Raw genomic sequence first — 19,018 nt, forward strand, 5'->3', positions numbered from 1 at the left:
ACTTTTGTTTTGACATAAAGAGCCTAGGAAAATATGCGGAGTTATTAATGCCTTCCCATTTTACCCTTGATTCTTGAATTAAATTAGAGTTTGAAGAAGGCTTGCTTTTTAAATGGCATTGAGAAGACTCTGTGGGTGCTTAACTATTCACATTTTCATTTATCTTTTGAATAGCTATGTAGTAATTTTCATAGCAAATTTTTAAAATTCCCTGTATTAAAGTAAATGTCAGTGCCTTAGGCTGTATAACCCCTTTTTATGTGATATTTTTTATGCCTTAACTGTGTAGTTTAATGTGCTGCATATTGCAGGTCTGGATGTTTTCTTTTTAGGTTAAGTTTGGACAGATTCCTTAAGATTGCAAGGAACAAAAAACACATTATCTTAAATGCTGGAGGCTTATTTAAGAATACAAAGGTGACTGTCTCATTAGAGGCGTAGCTTCTTGGAAAAAAAATAGATCTTTGTCATGTAATGAATATAGCAGCTCAGGTGGCTTGGTTGTGTCCTCATCCTGAAATGGATGCCCACTGCTACACAGTCACAATATACATAGTTATTCATGTGTTTTCCAGCATCTCTGTACATTTCTCCCTCTGCTACTTCTACTCTCCCTGAAAGAGGTTGGATTGATTCTACTAGTTATTATATAATGCAAAAGAGAGTCCCCCTGATTAGGCACAGATTATTGGGTCATTCTAGCCTCCCAAAGGATGGCTGCCCTTAACTAAGGCATAGATCCGTGGAACAATCAACTGTGGCCAGTGTATCAGGATCACAAGCTACAGGGCACAGCAAATTATGTGGAAGAACCCAACACTCGCAGACTAGAAGTTGTGAGTAGGACAGGCCTTTGGAATCTCATGGATTTTTTCAGTCTAATCATGATTGGATTAAAATGATAATGTCAATATTGCAACCTCGAAGTAATCACGTAGTGGCAAAAATGTTCACTTGACAAACAGCAGCATTGCACAGTGGTTAAGAGAAATTGCCCAGGGGCCAGACTGCCGGCTTTGCTCTGGGGTTACCATGTAATAAGTTAGTGGTGCATATCCTTCACTCGATATAATTTCATTTAAACCCCGTTCTATCCTTTGTGATATTATTATATATGAGGTGTGATCAAAAAAATATGGTGAATGTTGAAAAAAATTTATTACAATAATAGGCACATTGCCATTAATTCCCCTCAAAACACTCCCCCTTGCTTCAAACACACATCCCATCATTCTTGCCACTTGCTGAAGCAGTTCTGGAAGTCCTCCTTTCATGAGTGTCTTTAGTTGGGCTGTCATGGTTGCCTGAATGACCTGAACCATTTTGACTTTGGGGAAGAGTCAGAAGTTGCATGGTGCCAGATCCGGTGAATAAGGTGAATGAGGACACACTGTGATGTTTTTATTTGACAGAAATTGCTGTACCAGAAGCGAAGTGTGACATGGAGCGTTGCCATGATGGAAGATGAGACCGTTCGCCCATTTTTCAGTCAGTTTTCTACGCATATCATTTCTTAAATGCTCTAATAAGCCTTTATAATATTCATAGTTAACCATAGTGTTCCTGGGTACAAACTCAGCTCTCACAATTCCATCAAGATCAAAAAACATAATTACATATTGAAGATCCCTGCCTTTCTGTTGGATGGCACTCAGCAGCGGCATTCACCATATATTTTTATCACATCTCTTATTTTCTACATATTATTAATCTCAGTAAAAAATTTTATTCTTGCTTTAGACCAAAGAAAAATGCAAAAATTATTTACCCACATATGAACCTTTCTAGTGCTCTTGACTTCATGCAAATGTATGTTTGCATTTTGGAATAATTTTCCTTTAGTCTGAAGAATTTCTTTTAATTCCTTGTAGCTTAGCTCTGTGGGAAACAAATTCTGTCAGCTTTTGTTTGTCTGAAAATGTCTTTATTTCACCTTCATGTTGAAAGATACGTTTGCTGGATTTAAAATTCTAGGTTGACAGCTTTTTCTCTCTCAGCACTTTAAAATTGTTTCATTGTCTTCAGCCTTCATTGTTTCTGATGAGAAGTTAGTTTTCATTCTTGCTGTTGTTCTCTTTCTTATATATGATGTGCCCTTTTTCACTGGCTGCTTTTTAGATTTTTTTCTTTATTTTTGATTTTTAGCAGTTTGATACGTGCCTATTGTAGTTTATTTTCTCAGCCTATCTTACTTGTTTTTCTACACTGGTCTCACTTTTTTTTTTTTTTTTAAAGATTTTATTGGAGAAGGGGAACAGGACTTTATTGGGTGGGGAACAGGGTGTACTTGCAGGATTTTTTCCAGGTCAAGTTGTTCTTTCAATCGTAGTTGTGGAGGGCACAGTTCAGCTCTAGGTCCAGTTGCTGTTGTTGGTTGCGGGGTTGGGGGTGGGTGGGTGCAGCCCACCATTCCTTGTGGGAGTCGAACCGGCAACCTTGTGGTTGAGAGCCCCCTGGCCCATGTGGGAATCGAACTGACAGCCTTCGGAGTTAGGAGCATGGAGCTCTAACCTCTTGAGCCACTGGGCCGGCCCCCTTCTCTTTCTAAGACTCCAATTACATGTGTTCACTACATGACACTGTCCCACAGGTCACTGTGCCTTCCCCCCCCCCCCCAATACTGTTTGTGCTTCAGATTGGATAATTCCTTTTGAGTTCAATCTCACAAATCTTTTCTTCTCATCTTTCAAACCTGCTGTTAATCTCATCCAATAACTTAAAATTTAGATGTAGGAGTTTTCAATTTTAGGATGTCTCTTGGTTCTTTTTCATGGTTTTCATGTCTCTGCTGAAATTCTCCATTTCTTTACCCATTATATCCATCTTTTACTACAGATTGTTTAATATACTTATCTAGTTATTTTGAAGTCTGCTAGTCCCGACATTGGGATCATCAGAGTATGTGTTTCTATTGGCTGATGTTGTCACGCAGCATTCTAGCCGACTGTCCCCTTGTACCTTTCCCTAAGGAAAGAAGAGTCTGTGAGACTGTGCCTTCTTCGGACTTCGCTTCATCTTTTTATGTTTACACCTCATGTCTCTCTGTCCGTCCTCAAAAGATGGGTTGCCCGCCAAGGACAGGTAAGATTTTTCACGTGAGGAACAACCTAAGACAGGTGGAACTGTGTGGGGACCCCCAATGAGCTACTATGGAAAATATGGGAAGGAGTATTGCCTCCCCTTCCCCCTGCTTAAAGGAAGCCACTGCTGACACTGGCTTTCCCTCTCACCTGATTGTGAAGTTAGGAGAGCGATAATATCAGCTCTCCCTGTTTAGCTCAACAACAAAGTTTTATCATGAGAGACTTATCCCTAGGAGGGTACACACCTTAAATCAGTCATCATAGGACTTTCTGCTTGGACTGTTTGCAGGCGGGGATAACTGGTTTAAATCACCTTTGTGATATGATGGATGAGTTTCACAGACAGTAGATAAGATAATTTTTACTCCCTTATATAATCAATAAAAGCCACCTGTCTGCCTGATTTTGAGCTCCAGTCTTTCATGACTGTGAGACCCTTGGCCTTCTGAGATTCAATTGCATTAAGTCTCTGTTTCTTTCTTTCTTGAAACTTAACCTAAAGCCGTCCCTTCTCGTTCCCTCACTGCCCGAGTTGCGCTGGACGCAACAGGCTGATTTTTTCTTCTATTGACTATGGGTCATATTTTCCCATTTCTTTCCTTGTCTAGTAATTTTTATTGTATGATGATACATATTAGAGGCATTGGATTCTGTTATCTTCCTCTGAAGAGTGTTGCATGCTCTAGGAGGTGGTTAGATTACTGACAGAACATCTTGAACTTGCAGATGTTTGATTTGTAGGCCTTGTTACCGTGTTTCCCTGAAAATAAGACCTAGCAGGACCATCAGCTCTAATGCATCTTTTGGAGCAAAATTTAATATAAGACCCAGTCTTCTTTTATATTACATTATATAAGACCCGGTCTTATAGTAAAAGAAGACCGGGTCTTATATTAATTTTTGCTCCAAAAAATGCATTAGAGCTGATCGTCTGGTTAGGTCTTATTTTTGGGGAAACACAGTAGCAGGATCTATTTTGGTTTTTGTCCTTAGTTTTACAGAAAATACCTTAGTCATGGTATGAAGCCCTTATTTCTAAGGGTGTGGCCCTTAAGTGTTAATGGAAAACCTAAAGTTATTGCCACATTACTCTGTCCTGGCAGGGCTTGAACTGTGAACTCAGCAGACCCCTGAATGGGCAGATGCTGAAATATCTGCTCAGCACTTTCAGCTCCACAGTTTATTTGCCCTGGAGTTAAATGGAGTTCTTGTCCTGCTTACAGCCTAAGATCTGAGGGGATTTTACACCCACATTTTGGGGTTGTCCTCTCTGCAATTGCTGCTTTCAGGGATTTCCCATCTTGATTTCCAACCACCCAGATTGCCCAAACTCCATTGTTTGACTCCTCGGGTCAGTAAGATTCAGGCTTCTTGCCTGAGATCTGCCTGCCCTGTTGCATGGACAGGGGCACTCATGAGGGGTGAAGTTGTGTGAACGTGGATCTCTCCCATCAAGGGTCGCATCCCCTACAGTTTTTATTGCAGAAAGGAATGAGACCATAGCTTCCTGTGTATCCAGAAGTTACTGAGCCGCCTTCACTGGATTTGGGCCCTGAGTGTCTCCTAGGTTGCCCAGACTCCACTTAGTATTCTTTGGGAGTTTATTAATTCATTTAAGTCACCCGAGTGCTATGTGATCATCATTTAGTATCATACTAACCTAATGGTTTGAAAGAAGTTGGAAAAGCTTGATTTGTTTTTCATCATAATCCATGTCATATTTGAAATGTTCTGAAGTATTTGAGTTCGGAAGCTTACAACAGATATAGAGACCAAATAAAAATCAAAGGCAAGTTTTACACAAAATAATAATTTTTTTTTATCAGGATACATGCACAAATCATAGTTAAAATAAGTTTTCTATTTTCACCTACTCTAACAGAGACAAAGCAATAGCTTTTTCAACCAAAAATAGTCTCCATGGTGACACAGACCCACTCAGTGTGTGGCTTCAGTCCCTCACCCTTGTCTGTCCTCATTTCTTGTTTACAGGCAGAGTGTTGATAAAGTCAACAGGATGTGGTCCTAGGCCAACGGTCAGAGCCTATACAGTTGGTAATTTCCAAGCAGTATGTATAAGAGGTATTTGTCTTATGGAAATGACCTCAAGCAATGTTGATGATGTTTGAATCACAATCATGGCAAATAAGTCAGAAGAGTCCTGCAATAATTATAAATTACTTTGTCAAAACATTATATTTCAAAAATGTTTGTTTTTTTAATTTTATTTTTCAATTACAGTTGACATACAATATTAGTTTCAGACGTACAACATAGTGATTAGACATTTAATAACCTATGAAATGATCATCCTGATAAGTCTAGTACCCTGATAAGTTATTACAGTATTATTGACTGTATTCCCTATGCTGTACTTTACATCCCCATGACTATTTTCATAACTGGCAATTTGTACTTCTTAATCCTTTTCACCCAACTCCCAACCCTCCTCCCATCAGGTGACTGTCAATTTGTACCTTAACTAAAGTATTTTATAAGCAGTTGCTCAGTCCTTTTCTTTCTCTGTCCTGACCCCTTTATGTATATACAGCCCCCAAAGCTAACGTTCTCCTAGACCATTTGAGCTTGTCTTGTTTGCCATCTTCAACGTCTCCAGGCCATGGGCCCCTCCACATTCTCTCGGTCCTTCCGCAGTCCTGCTGTGGCTTCAGTTACCCTTTTAACCCCCCTGAGCCTGTGGCTGGCTGTTTCGATGACACAGTGACTTAGAATTCCTCCTCATTTTAGCCTTCCCTTAAGTCTAATCTCCTTCCATCACCTGTCTGACCCAGTGATGATGGAGAAAGCTTCCACGTGGCTACCTTGCCACCTGTGCTCCTGAGGTCTAATTCCAGGGGGGCCCTCAATGCTGGAAGTCCTCTCGTATTTATCGTTGGATTCCCCTCGCCTTCCTAATGGAGGCAGTTTAAATCCTTTCCCACTGTTTTAAGTCCTCAATCCGATCTCTGCTCCCTGCCTTCTTGGCCTCCTATATTACAGAGAACTTGGGGACCACATAGCATGCCTGAATTCTCTCAAATTCCTTCTTCCAACCACAAAATCCTCTGGTGTCATCACTCTCTTTTTCTCAAGTTCCTGAGACTGCAAATAGGTCTCTCTCTCTCCAAAGTGAAAGTCTGCCTGTGCCATCAATGCCAGCCAGTCTTCCATCCAACACCCATTTCTGCCTCTCTCTGTTTTGGATACTTCCCCTCCAATAGCTCCTTCTTCTCTCCCTTGTAACCACTAGAATCCTAGCTTGATACTGACTTACGTATTTTTCATTCCTGTTATGTAATTTCATTTACCATGTGGGCCTCCCTGGCATTTCCCTGTCTCTAACTAGATCTTGGCATCTACAGCCTTAGTTTGTGTAGAGAACCAAAGGAGCCCAAATTTCAGCTTTCGAATTTTAAAAGCTAAGATCCCCATATAAGATACAAAGATTTGCAAGAATATGCAGAATCTATTAAGAGTCAGTTTTCCAGCCCTTGCAAAATAGACTCCATAGAGAGAGGAAGTGTTGTAAAGGAGAGCAGTGAGGTGAGATTCTACGAGGGGGTATGAGAAGACAAGGGAAGACATCCATGGTGTGCCCAACAGCCCTTCCCTACCCCCTACCCCCTTCTTCCTTGCTGGAAGAACCCACCTCATGTCATAGAAGCTGAAAATAGCAGACTCTTGCTTTCCCAGGTTTCCTTGCAACTAGAATTGTGGAGGAGGCTTTGAGGGCTTTTACAAAGATCGTCTTCCCTAATATAAAGAGAGAGATGAAAAAGAATACCCCCTCCCCTGACTTTTGGAATGTTGTCCTGTGAGGCTATGAGGTTTTGTTCTGCAGCAAGCATATTGTGACTATGGTGTGTGTGTGTGCGTGGGGGGAGGGGACTGCTGCTGACAAATTGAGGATGGCAGAATAGGAAGATGGAAAGAGTCTGAATCTTCACGGACATTGTCAAGATGCAAAAGCAGCCATGGGACATCTCACCTTTGTATTCTTTGTTATATGTGATAATAAGATGTTCTTAACTGTTTAGGCCACCCCTATGCAGGTACATGTAGTTGAAAACATCCCATATCCATTCCTTCCACTCCTTTTCTTAGAGACAATTTCCACTGCCAAGGATGAGGGGGATGATAAAATTTCTATATAAGTTGGGGAAATTGAGAACTAATGGGACCTTTGTCTCACATCATATTAAACACCCTGTTTGTTGACAGAGTTCCGCTTCGCTACCATGTAAGGGAATTATAAGAAAGGGATGGTGGTTTGGCTTGTTAGAAAAGGCCTGAGACTCCACAGATTTCCCTAGAATGGCATGGGCTGTATTTCCCCTTGAGAGCAATAGGACAGTCAAGGAGGAAAAAATCCGACTTGGAGAGGCTTTGGGTGTCAGTGAGAGAGCAGAGCGGTGGATGCTGCTCAAGGGCTGATAGCTGGAAGCCCTCCACCACTGAGGAGGTGTGATGTGCTCTGAAGTGCAGACAGGAGAGGTCCCTCACAGTGGGAGCCAGATCCCTTGTCACTTCACTGATGCTATTCAACCCTTTCCTCCAAAATGGGACTCAACCCCAAGAAAAGTGGGGAGAAAACATCTGAATTGCCTGGGATAAAACCTGAATGGATGGAGGTTACCCTGAATTGACTAAAATCAAACTTCCTAACCACAGGTAGAATGGGGACTTGGGCCAGAAAGTTAATTTAGTTATAGAAAAGTGAATTTTTTTCCTTTTATATACTTGAATATGGGATAGAAGTGTCTTTCCTGCCGAACAATCCTCTATCTTAAGAAACAACCCCCCCAGTCTTACCTCAATCCTGCTCTCCCCTGAAGCTCTCCAGTCCCCTTTCATTTCCTTGCAAAACTTTGAGAGGATTATCTATACCTGGCACCTCCAGCTCTTTGAAATCTACTTACTCCTTCATATCTGACATCAGCTCCAGGTTGATAAACTTGCTATCTAACGGATCGGTCATTCAGAATACACTTATTGGAGTTTGACTTAACCAGTTTTCCTCTTTCTGACTTAGAAAAATAGGTTTGATTAATGAACAAAGCCTCACAAATGTTCTACGGACCCTTCAAATGAGTCCAATCCCAACTCAGCATCTTCCCCCTCAAACTAGCTTAACCTCCTGATTTCTGAGCTACAAATAGGTTCAAAGGTGCAGGCTCATCTTTAGTTCTTTTTTTCTCTTTTCCTGGTCTACCCCATTTCAAATCTTTTTGCTTTGGGGCCTACTGCAGAGGTTTGGTGTGAAAGACAAACAGGGCAGATCTCTGTGGTTGTTAACTAAGAGGTGCTTCAGAATCACCTGTATTAAACTCACAAAGGTTAAAAACAACAACCAACTGGTGAGCCTCGGTCCCACTCCAGATGAACTGACTCTGGATGTGGAGCCCACTCAGAATACCCGCATCTCCCTCATCTGGGCTCTGTGGCCTCATCAGAACGAATGCCTGTGTTGTTGTCTGGGTGATTCCTGTGTCTGCTTGGCCAAGTGGGAGTTACTTCTGACCGTGCCTCCCTCCAGGTCTTCTCAGTGTCCAGCCCGCGGGGCTGGGATATCCCCATTGATTGGGTTGAATGTGCTTTCCCAGTGCATCAAACAGATTCTATCTGTAAGAAGTAAACAGACTGCCATATGCTTTAGGACACGTTTGAGCCATTTGATTTTTTACGTAAAGACTCTGGGATCTCATGTACCATTCCCCTGACATACCAAGAGTCCATCAGAAATTGGTTTCTGGACTTCAAGAAGATAGATGTATTCAACTTTCACAGACAGCTTCGACTCAGAGCAGCCCTGAAACAGGAACCGCCTGTGCCGCACAAAATCGTCTGGCTCACTCATTCAGGCTGATCCACTGACTCCAGCGTCCAGCTGCAACGGTTTGCCAGTGGTCATCTGTCAATTTAGTTGCTCATCCCGTCTGCATCCAATCAGTTAGTTGGTCTTCCATTCATTTATTCATGCAGGGCTCCAGTCATATTCTCATCCACCCAGCAGATATTTACTGAGAACCTACTATGCGCTATTTTCCCACTGGAGACAAGACAGCTGGTAACATGAGGGGCACAGGACCCTTGGAACCTACCGGGAAGGTATGTTGGGCGGATTTCCCAGGAGTCCCTGTGCACTGGAGGGTTAATGTCCCGCACCTGGCTGGGCGTTGCCTCCTACTCTCAACTCTTTTCCATGTTTTGCTGGTTCCATCTGGGGTTGAGCATTGAGTCTTGTGTCCCAAGCCACAGGTAGGAAGCTCAAGGCGGGGATGAGGTGGAAACTGAAAAAGGTGACGGGAAAACAAGAATGTAGCCGGGAATATAGGGGAAAGGTAGTCTGGAGAGGTGCCCTGGCGTGGCCAAGAGCTTGTTTCCAAGTTGCTGCATTCATTGTCTGGGGGAAGGGAAGAGAGAGGGGATAGCGGTGAGGGTGCTGCGAGGCGGGGAGCGGTGGGTCAGCCGCCGGGCGCGGTAGTTTAGCGGGCTCTGCAGCGGGCGGCGGGGCGGGAGGCGGCGGCGGGGGCGCGCGGCGGGAGGGGCTGTGCGCAGCGCGGCCCCCGAGCGCGCGGGGCCTGGAGAGGAGCGCGCCGCAGGCTGGGCTCCGCGCAGGGTCCCCCAGCCGCGGGTGGCCGCCCCTCAGCCCCTGGTCAGACCATGGCGACTGACAGTAAGTGCGCTGGGGCGGTGGAGGCCCGGGTGGGAGGCCGCGGGGCCCAAGGGTGGGAAGTTCTCCTCTTTCCGACGCCCGTGTTTATGCCGGGCTCGCGGGACCGGCGGCCAGGGCCCCCCGTCACCCACGGGAGGGCCGTAGTCCCTCTGCCCATCGCCCCTTGCTACCAGGCAGGACTTGAGAGGCGCAGGTGGTCCTGGCAGCCGGCTCGGGAGGGATGTGGCAGTAAGGCGTCCGCTGCGCTGGGTGCGGAGATGGAGGGGACGCCGCGTTGCCATGGGGCAGCGGGGCCTGTCATCGCAGCCCTTCGGGGGCAGTGCCCTCAGGCCCAGAGCCAGCCTTTCCGGAACCTTGTGAGTTCAAGGTTCGCCTGGAGTTCTGGGCTGCCTTCTGGGGATAAGGGCGGCTGCTCTGTAGCCCCACTCGAGCCATATTCCCAACGGGCCGCTGAGGGCTGGCCAGAGACCACATCGAGTCAATATGGACAGTGAATGCCATTAGCGCCTGGTTGTCAGGTTAAAACGACTGAATGAAAGTGTTGGAAGGCTTTGGGTTGGCCTGCTTTTGGCATCTTGGCACCACTGCTCTATTGGCTCCGTGCTTTTGGAAATGGAGTCACGTCTATGAGAGCTAGTTAAGTTAGATGCATGGGAAGCTAGATACGTACTAGTGGAGCCTCAAAGGGAAATCAGAGTAAAAGCACCATGCTGCATACCGAGCATGTGGAAGGTGCTGGGTTCGAAGTCTCTAGCACACACGTGGCATGTGTTAGAGACTCACTGAATGAATGAATGGTGTACTGGTTAGAGACACCTTTTGGTAGGCATTTTTGAGAGGAGAAAAGGGAGAAAGATAGGGGTCAACATTTTTGCAATAATTTATTATTATTTTTCTTTTAAACCAACTATTTTCCTAGCCAGGAACACAGCTTTGGTAGGGTGCAGAGAACATGAGAACATGTTTTTTTTTTTGTGGTCAAATAGACCTGTATTTTAAACCTCTGAAAGTCACTGGAAGTAGAACCGTGGCAAGTGTCCTCTGGTTCTTTATGTTTCAAGTCAGGACAAAGCTGTACGTCTCTTGCACAGAGATGGGCACCCGGGTGGCCTTCAGTAAAGGATGGTGGCCATCCCCCTTCTGCTTTGCCATCATTTTATGGGTGGATATACCAACATGTTTCCCCCTTCTTAAATTAAATTAATGTAGATCAGGTGTTTATAATAAAATCAGTGACTCTGGGCCAAGGCTCCCTTTTTCTCTGCTGATTCATAAAAAAACATAGTCTGCCTTATTTTTTTTTTTGGTCTAGGAAAAGAAACAACAGATTTAAGCAACAAAATAAAACTCAATAAAGAGGAAGATAATTAGATTCACCTATTCTTGTATTTAAGAAAAACAAAGGCAAAGGGACTCGGAGTATTCATGGGCATAACACAGCAGGACAGTGTTCTAGCGTTCATTTTCCTATATTTTGGATAAAGATGATACCTTTGGTTTCTTAGAAAAAAATTGTCCATGCTCTGTCCCAATTTATTTAGCTAATTGTTTCTTCCACTTCCTTACATTGGTATATTCAACTCTATTGGAGAATCAAACTTTATCTCATTGGTTTTGTTTGTTTTTGGAAAAAATTATGATAATATTCAACCAGCTTAGCTCTGGAGCTGATTTTTAGGCTCAATCTTAATTATGTTCATTCTCAACTGGGATGGAGCTGGAACTCTGAAAGATTTCCAGAGTATAGGATATAATTAGTTCATATTTGTTCTCATTCAGAAGTAACGTGAGAGACTTACCTATGTGTCCCTACTATGGAAACGAAGAGAAAGGAAGTATTGTCAGCCAGTGTCTTGAAAAATTATCCACAAATCTTGACCAGGTCTGTACCTGAAAGTCCCTCAGTCCTCTTATAGTGAGCGTACAGGTGACCCAGGAACTGTAGAGCCCAGGGCTCCTCCACCACATAGAGTTTTTTGATTTGCTTTGGTTCTCAGCCCAACTGCATTTGAATTACTCCAAGAGCTTTAAAAATATGCTGGCATTAGTATTTTTTGTATTTCAGTAAGTCTTAGACATTAATGTGCATCACAGTCACCTGGAGTATTTATTAAAAACAGATGGCCAGGCCCCACCCCCCAGAATCTCTGATTCAGTAAGTCTGGGCTTTAGCCTGAGAATTGACATTTCTAACAAGTTCCCTGTCCTCCTCCTTACCTCTTTGTAGGTGAGGGAATGACAGGTGAAAGGCAGGCAGTATCACAGAGTGACGATCACTTCGCCGTCCTGTCCTGTCGCTGTGCAACGAGTACTTGGCCTCATTAATATATATCAAAGCTGGGCACTGTGTTGCCCTGGGCTATAGCTGACTGCTTTCTCCATTTTTCTTCTCCAAGAAATTTCCCATGAGAGAAAAATTGGTTCTAAAGCCAGGCAAAATCTGACTCCTCGACTCCAGTCGTTTCTGGAAGGAATCCAGAAGGACCTTCTTTATGAATGTGGTATGTAAATGTATATAAGATACACAGATATTTTTAAAATATTTGCCTGGGAACTTATAACATTCACCAAACAGAATGTAACAAATAGAAAGAAAATGTCCCTATGTCCGAGCAACCTGTTGTCGAAGGGCAGTTTCCAGAGGGAATGGGTAATCCGAGTGAGCACGTCAACTTAGCTTTCAGTGAGTTCTCAGGAAATGGGACTTTGAGATCCTCAAATTAAATTCCCCTTGAGCTATTCATATGTTTATTTGGATAACTCAGGCGTATAAGATCTTTAAAAGATTGAAAAAAAATTGTAATAGAAAAAAAGAGACTAGTAGGGAAAAAACCCCTGTTATCATGAGCACCTGGTTTATTATATAAAGCGGTGGTACTTAGGTATTTGAACCGTTTCCTCAGCAACAAATATTCCAGATCGTTTTGTGTTTCTAGATCATAGTGAAGTATTTTTCTTGTTTTCTTCCATTTATGTCCAATATTGCATTATTAATACTTCTCCATATAAGTCTTTATTGTTGAACTCACTGTAGTCGGTTTATAAGAATAATTTCTCAGGAACAACAAGGCATGTGTGGACAGTGTTGGAAATACGTAACTATAGTAGGCCCCAGAAATCTCAGGCAATTCTTGGGTGGATGGATCTGTGGGGATGTTTTGTGAACATGTAGCTTCAGAAGGGAAACATCTGGTCCCCATCGGGTTGATCCAAGTGTCATTTTGCCCGGTCCATCCACAAGCTGATTGTTGCTACCCCACAGGCAACTTCCACCGGTGGCCTTTTCTTCTCTTCTATTTTCTGGTCAGCAACCTGCAGTTTCCTTTCTCCCCATCCTACCTACCCCATCAGCAATTTCCACTCTCTGCTTAGTCTTGGGAATAGAAGGAAGAGAGAGGAGGGGAGGGGAACATCAAATTTAGGAAAAGGTAAGCAGGTAAATGTTACAAACCTCTGCCGAACAATTAGTTGAGAGGTTCAGGGCTTAGGATGTTTAGGATTGAAAAGAAAATTGCTTGACTGAGTGAAAATGAACCAAGTAAAACTACGTCCAAGCATAATTTTTAAAAAATGTACAAATGATGCCAACTAAAAATAAAGACAAAATTAGAAAATTATTATTTTGTGACCATCACAATAATAATTAATTCAAACAGGAATCATCCATGGATGCTAAAGTATTGTGTGAAAACTTGAAGAAGACCAGCGTATTTACATCCTTGGAGAATTTCCTCACAGATTCCTTACCCATTGCAAGGAGTAGGGAAACAGTCCTTTTACAGGGGAGAAACCTGGGATATACTACCTTAACCAAACAATCCATGTTATCATCGCTAGTAATGGGGCCAGCTGATAGCCTGTTCTTCGTGATATGAAGCTCTGAGGAGGACACAAATCCACGTGTTGTGCCAAAATTGTATACATAACCTGGTTGTAACTAGGAGGAAATATCGGACAAATCCAAACAGAGACATTGCACGAAAGTCACTGTCATGAAAGATGACAGAGACGTTGTTCCAGATTGAAGGAGACCAAAGAGACAATGAAATGCAATGAATCAGATCCAAAATCAGGGGAAAATGCTACAAAGAACAATATTGTGATAATGGGTGAAATTTGAATATGAATTATGTATTGGATACTAGCCTTGTATCAATGTTAAAATCCCCAAATATAACTTTATGATTGCAGTTTGGAGGGGAATATCTTTCTTCTTAGGGGAAACTGAAGTATTTAGGGGTAAGGGACATGATGTCTGCAACTATTAGTTTGGTGCAAAAGTAATTGTGGTTTAAATGGTTAAAAAAAAAAATGCAAAACCCGCAATTACTTTTGCACCAACCGAATGAATCTCAACTGGTTTAGGAAAAAAAATGTATACATGTGCACATTTATTTGAATATGTGTGTTATACAAGAAAGAGAGGGAAAGAAAATGTGGCAAATTTGAACAGTGGTGAATGTAGGAGTTCTTTGTATTATTCTTGCAACTTTTGTGGAAATTTGAAAAAAAATGGCAACACTTGGGTGCAGATCTGTAATTGTAGGCGTTGTGGTCTAAGATTATTGAGTTTACTCTTTGAAAGAAACAATGTTGAAAGACTCCTAATTTTACACTCCTCATTCTGGTTTGAGATGATAATGTCAACAAAACTGTTTATATAGAAAATGTAATATATATACACCAAAGAAGAGAGACTAGTGGAACAAATGCCCATAGACTTCGGTAACCCAGCTTTGACAGTTAGCACTGCTTTGCCAATCTTACTGCCTCTGTCTTTCTCCTACTTTTTTGGGGGGAGGTATTCAGAAAGTAAAGGCAAGACATGTTATTGTAACTGTTGATGCTTCAGTGTGCCTCTGTGCGCCCTCATTTCCTCCCATAACCCCCCCCCCCACCATGCTGCTATTGCATTCAAGAAAAGTAACAATTCTGCAATTAGAGATGACAGTATTTAGGTTTTGTTAGTGTTACAGAACAGTAACCAGAGTTCTGAGAAATGCACTGATTTGACATACATGGGTTGTACACTTGTTTTCAGTTTGAAAACCTGACTAAGCCTGGGTAATTACAGACAGTGTAGAAGAAAGTGTCTGAGAAGCTCCTTGTTCTTGTTTTGCTTACCAAACCCCTCCTCCTGTTTTTAAACAAAGGATTAACTTCTTGAAGAAAACCTAAATATGGGTATGGAGAAAGTAATCTGGACTGATTTACTTATTAGATGTTATCCGAATGAAACAGTCTGAAAGTCAGTTAGAGTGACAAATAAGAATGCATCCTATTTCATCCTATTTGAGTAGAATTCCATATATTTTAATTTCAGCCATGGTGTCTTTGATTGGGTAAGCCCAGAGAAGCCTTTTCTTGATCGAGCTGACTTTCTGCTTTTTAAGAGAAATGGGCCAGATCTCTTGGGAGGAATAAACCTCCTCCTGTGAATGGTAGAATTGGAGGACATTTGTTCTTTCAGACCACTAGACTATTATTTAGTAGTTAACTACTCTTATTTAGAATTATGGGTTGATGAAATGATGCCCATTGTGCCATTTAATAATGATTATCTGTACGTTAAAATAATGGTAAAACTCATTGACAGCTCTTTCTAATCAATTAAGGAAGTATCTGAAGCACATATTGCAAATAAAATTTGTATGCACAGCTATCGTCCTTCCATTAAGGGATTATGCACATCTGATTTAGGCTGTTTAAATTTATGCATAGATACCATCCCTTTACAATAGATTTTCTCATTGCCAGAGTATAATATTCTTGAGAAGTTCTAATTTTAGGAATGCAGTAAGTCACATTTTATAGTTTGATTTACAATGGAGTAAAGGTTGGAGACATAAAATGATTTTATGCACCTTATGTAAAAATTCCCCTGGCTTATACACGTATACTAGAATATTTACATACTGCTCTAAGCATAACCTACTACCAATCACGATTAGGTTTTCAGTTGACTTAATCGAAATTTCAAAAGATTGATGAACTCAGTGCCAGTTTCAGAGGTGCCCAATTTCTGAACTCTGGCCCTGCCACTCACTGAGTTGCAGGAATTAAATGAGGTGGTGCACATAGTAGGCATTATATATTTGTCTCCTCGCCCCTCCAAGATCCATCCCATAATGTGTGCCTCATGTTACAAGAACAATTTGACTTTCAGAGATGGGGTTGCCAGTCATTGCTTCCTTTTTTTTTTTTTTTAAAGATTTTATTGGTGAAGGGGAACAGGACTTTATTGGGGAACAGTGTACTTCCAGGCCTTTTCTCCAAGTCAAGTTGTTGTCCTTTCAATCTTAGTTGTGGAGGATGCTGTTCAGCTTCAAGTTGTTGTCCTTTCAGTCTTAGTTGTGGAGGGTGCAGCTCAGCTCCAGGTCCAGTTGCCGTTTTCTAGTTGCAGGGGCCACAGCCTACCATCCCTTGCGGGAGTCGAACCGGCAACCTTGTGGTTGAGAGCCCACTGGCCCGTGCGGGAATTGAACTGGCAACCTTTGGAGTTAGGAGCCTGGAGTTCTAACTGCCTGAACCACCAGGCTGGCCCCATTGATTCCATTTTTACTTGTGAAGAATAGAAAATTAAGACCAAGGATCTGTTTAGCAACATAAGACTGTAAGAAAGAGAATCTAGGAGAAATCGCCAAAAGGTACAGAACTCAGATTTTAAATAGAAGTGTTAATCATGATGTTTTCTTTCCCAGTGCTTATTGTTTTGCACAAGTATGCCTGCAGCATTTACAATGAAGATGTTGGCTTGTGGGGCATATGCACACATACAGCCTTCATATCCTAGGGAGATTTCAGTGGAGGGTTCTTGGAGGGGCTCTTTGGTTGATAGCCTGGGATCCTCTGCCAACTTGCTCTTGGTGCTCTCTCGGGCCTGCCTCTCTCCTGGGCATGACTGATGTGGCTGCAGCACTGGTGGATGTGGCTTCAGGGAGCCTCCACAGAGGCTCAGCCTCTCCGGGCTCTGAAGTCTTGTGAAAGGCTGTCTGATGATGTCAGTAAGCTTGAGGAAATTACTGGTTATCCATTATTGAGCTTTAAAAAGTCTTAATTTTCTAGTCATGTCCACACGTAATGACCTCATCTGCCTGGTGTCCCATGGTCCTGACCTTGACCATCCCGGTTCTGGAAGTCGCCTTTCTCCGTCTCCTACGCCTGCCCTGGAAGGTCCGCCCACTGCCCGTCTTGACAGTCTCTGTTTCTCTTGTTCTCCAGCTCATGCTCTAACTCTCCGTATCTGCCAGTCTGCATTTTCCTTCCGTTTTACCATTCCTTTGAATTTGGGCGGAGATGCACTGGCCTGTCAGTCTGAGGTTTGTAGAGTCACCAGCAGCGAGGCTGCATGTATCCAGCCTCCCCTGCTTCTCCACAGGGAGGAGGGAGAAAACAACCCTTCAGTCCTCAGCCCCACCATCCTGTTCTCAGGTTTTTTAGAGGTCCATTATAATGTCTTGCCTATTAGCATGCAATCAGTTGTTAGATTTAGTGATGGTAATTACAATCATAATTATACATTATTTTTCTTTGTGCTCCCCTTGTATTTATTACCTATCAGTGCAGAACAAATTATCACAGACTTAGTGGCTTTTAACAACATACATTTGTTGTCTCACATCTCTGTAAGTCAGGAGTCTGGGCAGGGCTTCTGGGAGTCAGGAATCTGCAAAGCTGCAATGAAGGTATGAGCCAGGGCTAGTTCTCATCTGAAAGCCTGAGGCTTGACAGGGGAAGGATCTACTTCCACACTCACATGGTGTTGGCAGGATTCAGACCGTTGCAGACTAACGCACTGAGGATTTTCATTTCTTGTTGGCTGTTGGCTGTTGGCCACCCTCAGGTCCTTAATATATGAACCTCCCCAATATGGCCACTTCCATCATCAAAGCTAGCAGGGAACAGAGTTTCCTAGCAAGGTAGGTATTACAATCTTATATGATAAAATCATGGAAATAACATCTCATCACCTTTGCCATATTCTGTTGGTTAGAAGCAAGTATAGATTCTGGCTAAACTCAAAGGGAAGGGATTAAATAGGGGCCTGTGTATTAGGAGGTGGAGGCAATTGGAGATTGTCTTAGAGCCCACCCACCATACTCATGAAACTTTTAGCATCTACTTCTTCAACTAGATTTTTGTTTGGAGTATCACATGCCTCTAAAACTTTAGATAACATTGGGATAATAAAGCATGAAATAGTAATTGCCTCACTGAGAAAGGAAATATTCTAATGTTAACCAAATTTGCATTGCTGGGACAAGACTTACAGCGACACTCACTGGAGCTCAGCAATCTGCTTTGATGACCCCTTCCAGTGATTCTGATGCATGCCAAGTTTGAGAACCAGTGGGCTACAAGCAGCTCATCCTTGTGTAACTTAGAGGTCAGCTTAAGTTCTTTGCTCCCACATCGTCCTTCACACAAATCATAGAAATCGAATTCCTGGAGCTCAATTTATCATAGTCTCTTCCAGCTCTTTGTTCCTGCTTTTAAGTGTCTCTTGATCTCTGCACTTTTACTGTGACAGCTGCTCTTGTGTCTCCATTGTACTGACCCGGATGAGATACTGAATCCATTTTTGTTTCCATTTTACACAAACACATACAATCCATTCATTTGAAAGACATTTGAATATGTAGAAGACCAATTGGTGGTTTGGGATGATTGAAGAAATATGGATTTTAGTAACAAAAACAGCTTAAAACTGAATGCTAGATGTGCCAATTCTAAAATCCATTAGCCATTCCTTCATTATCCTCTCCTTACTGTCCTCTCTTCCTCCCACTAATCATCTTTTTTTCTGTAGAATGATTTAGCAATTCCATTTGTTTCCTTGTTTTCTGTAATAATCAGCGTTTTCCCCCCTTAATCGGTGTTTCATTTGACAACACATTTCTTTTTTAATTGGAGAATAAAAATACAAATTTACATAAAAATTAAAGACTTAATAGTAAAGCATTTATCTTACTCACATAAGGGTATCTGTTAAATAGCATCAGTTTTTTAAATTAAATTTTGTTTTTCAATTATAGTCGACATACAATATTATATAGTTTCAGGTATACAACATAGTGAATAATCAGGGTTTTTATTGCAGACAATAGAACCCACTCAACGACTTTAAGAAAAGGGGATTTACCATAGAGTATATAGCAGCTTACAGAATTATGTGAGGATGCCAGGGAAATAAGCTTGGTAGTCAGTCAGTCATAGGTAATATATATATCCATTTATCTGTGTCTGTCCTTATTTCTCT

General features: G+C 42.3%; 1 protein-coding gene across 3 annotated transcripts in view; it reads left to right on the forward strand.

The window, feature by feature from the left end:
- The first annotated feature begins 9,627 nt into the window (after positions 1-9,627).
- Positions 9,628-19,018, forward strand: part of SYT16 (synaptotagmin 16) — a 225,714-nt gene continuing 216,323 nt past the window's right edge. Inside the window, exons 1-2 of one of the 3 annotated variants that reach the window (XM_081048646.1) lie at positions 9,628-9,759; positions 12,156-12,260. In XM_081048646.1, coding sequence (XP_080904772.1) covers positions 9,747-9,759; positions 12,156-12,260 — 118 coding nt within the window. In that variant the 5' untranslated portion in view covers positions 9,628-9,746. The remainder of the gene's footprint in view (positions 9,760-12,155; positions 12,261-19,018) is intronic. The other 2 variants (XM_081048644.1, XM_081048647.1) reach the window with 2 other exon arrangements.

Source organism: Rhinolophus hipposideros, assembly GCF_964194185.1.
Source record: "Rhinolophus hipposideros genome assembly, chromosome: 5".
Taxonomy (NCBI): Eukaryota; Metazoa; Chordata; class Mammalia; order Chiroptera; family Rhinolophidae; genus Rhinolophus; species Rhinolophus hipposideros.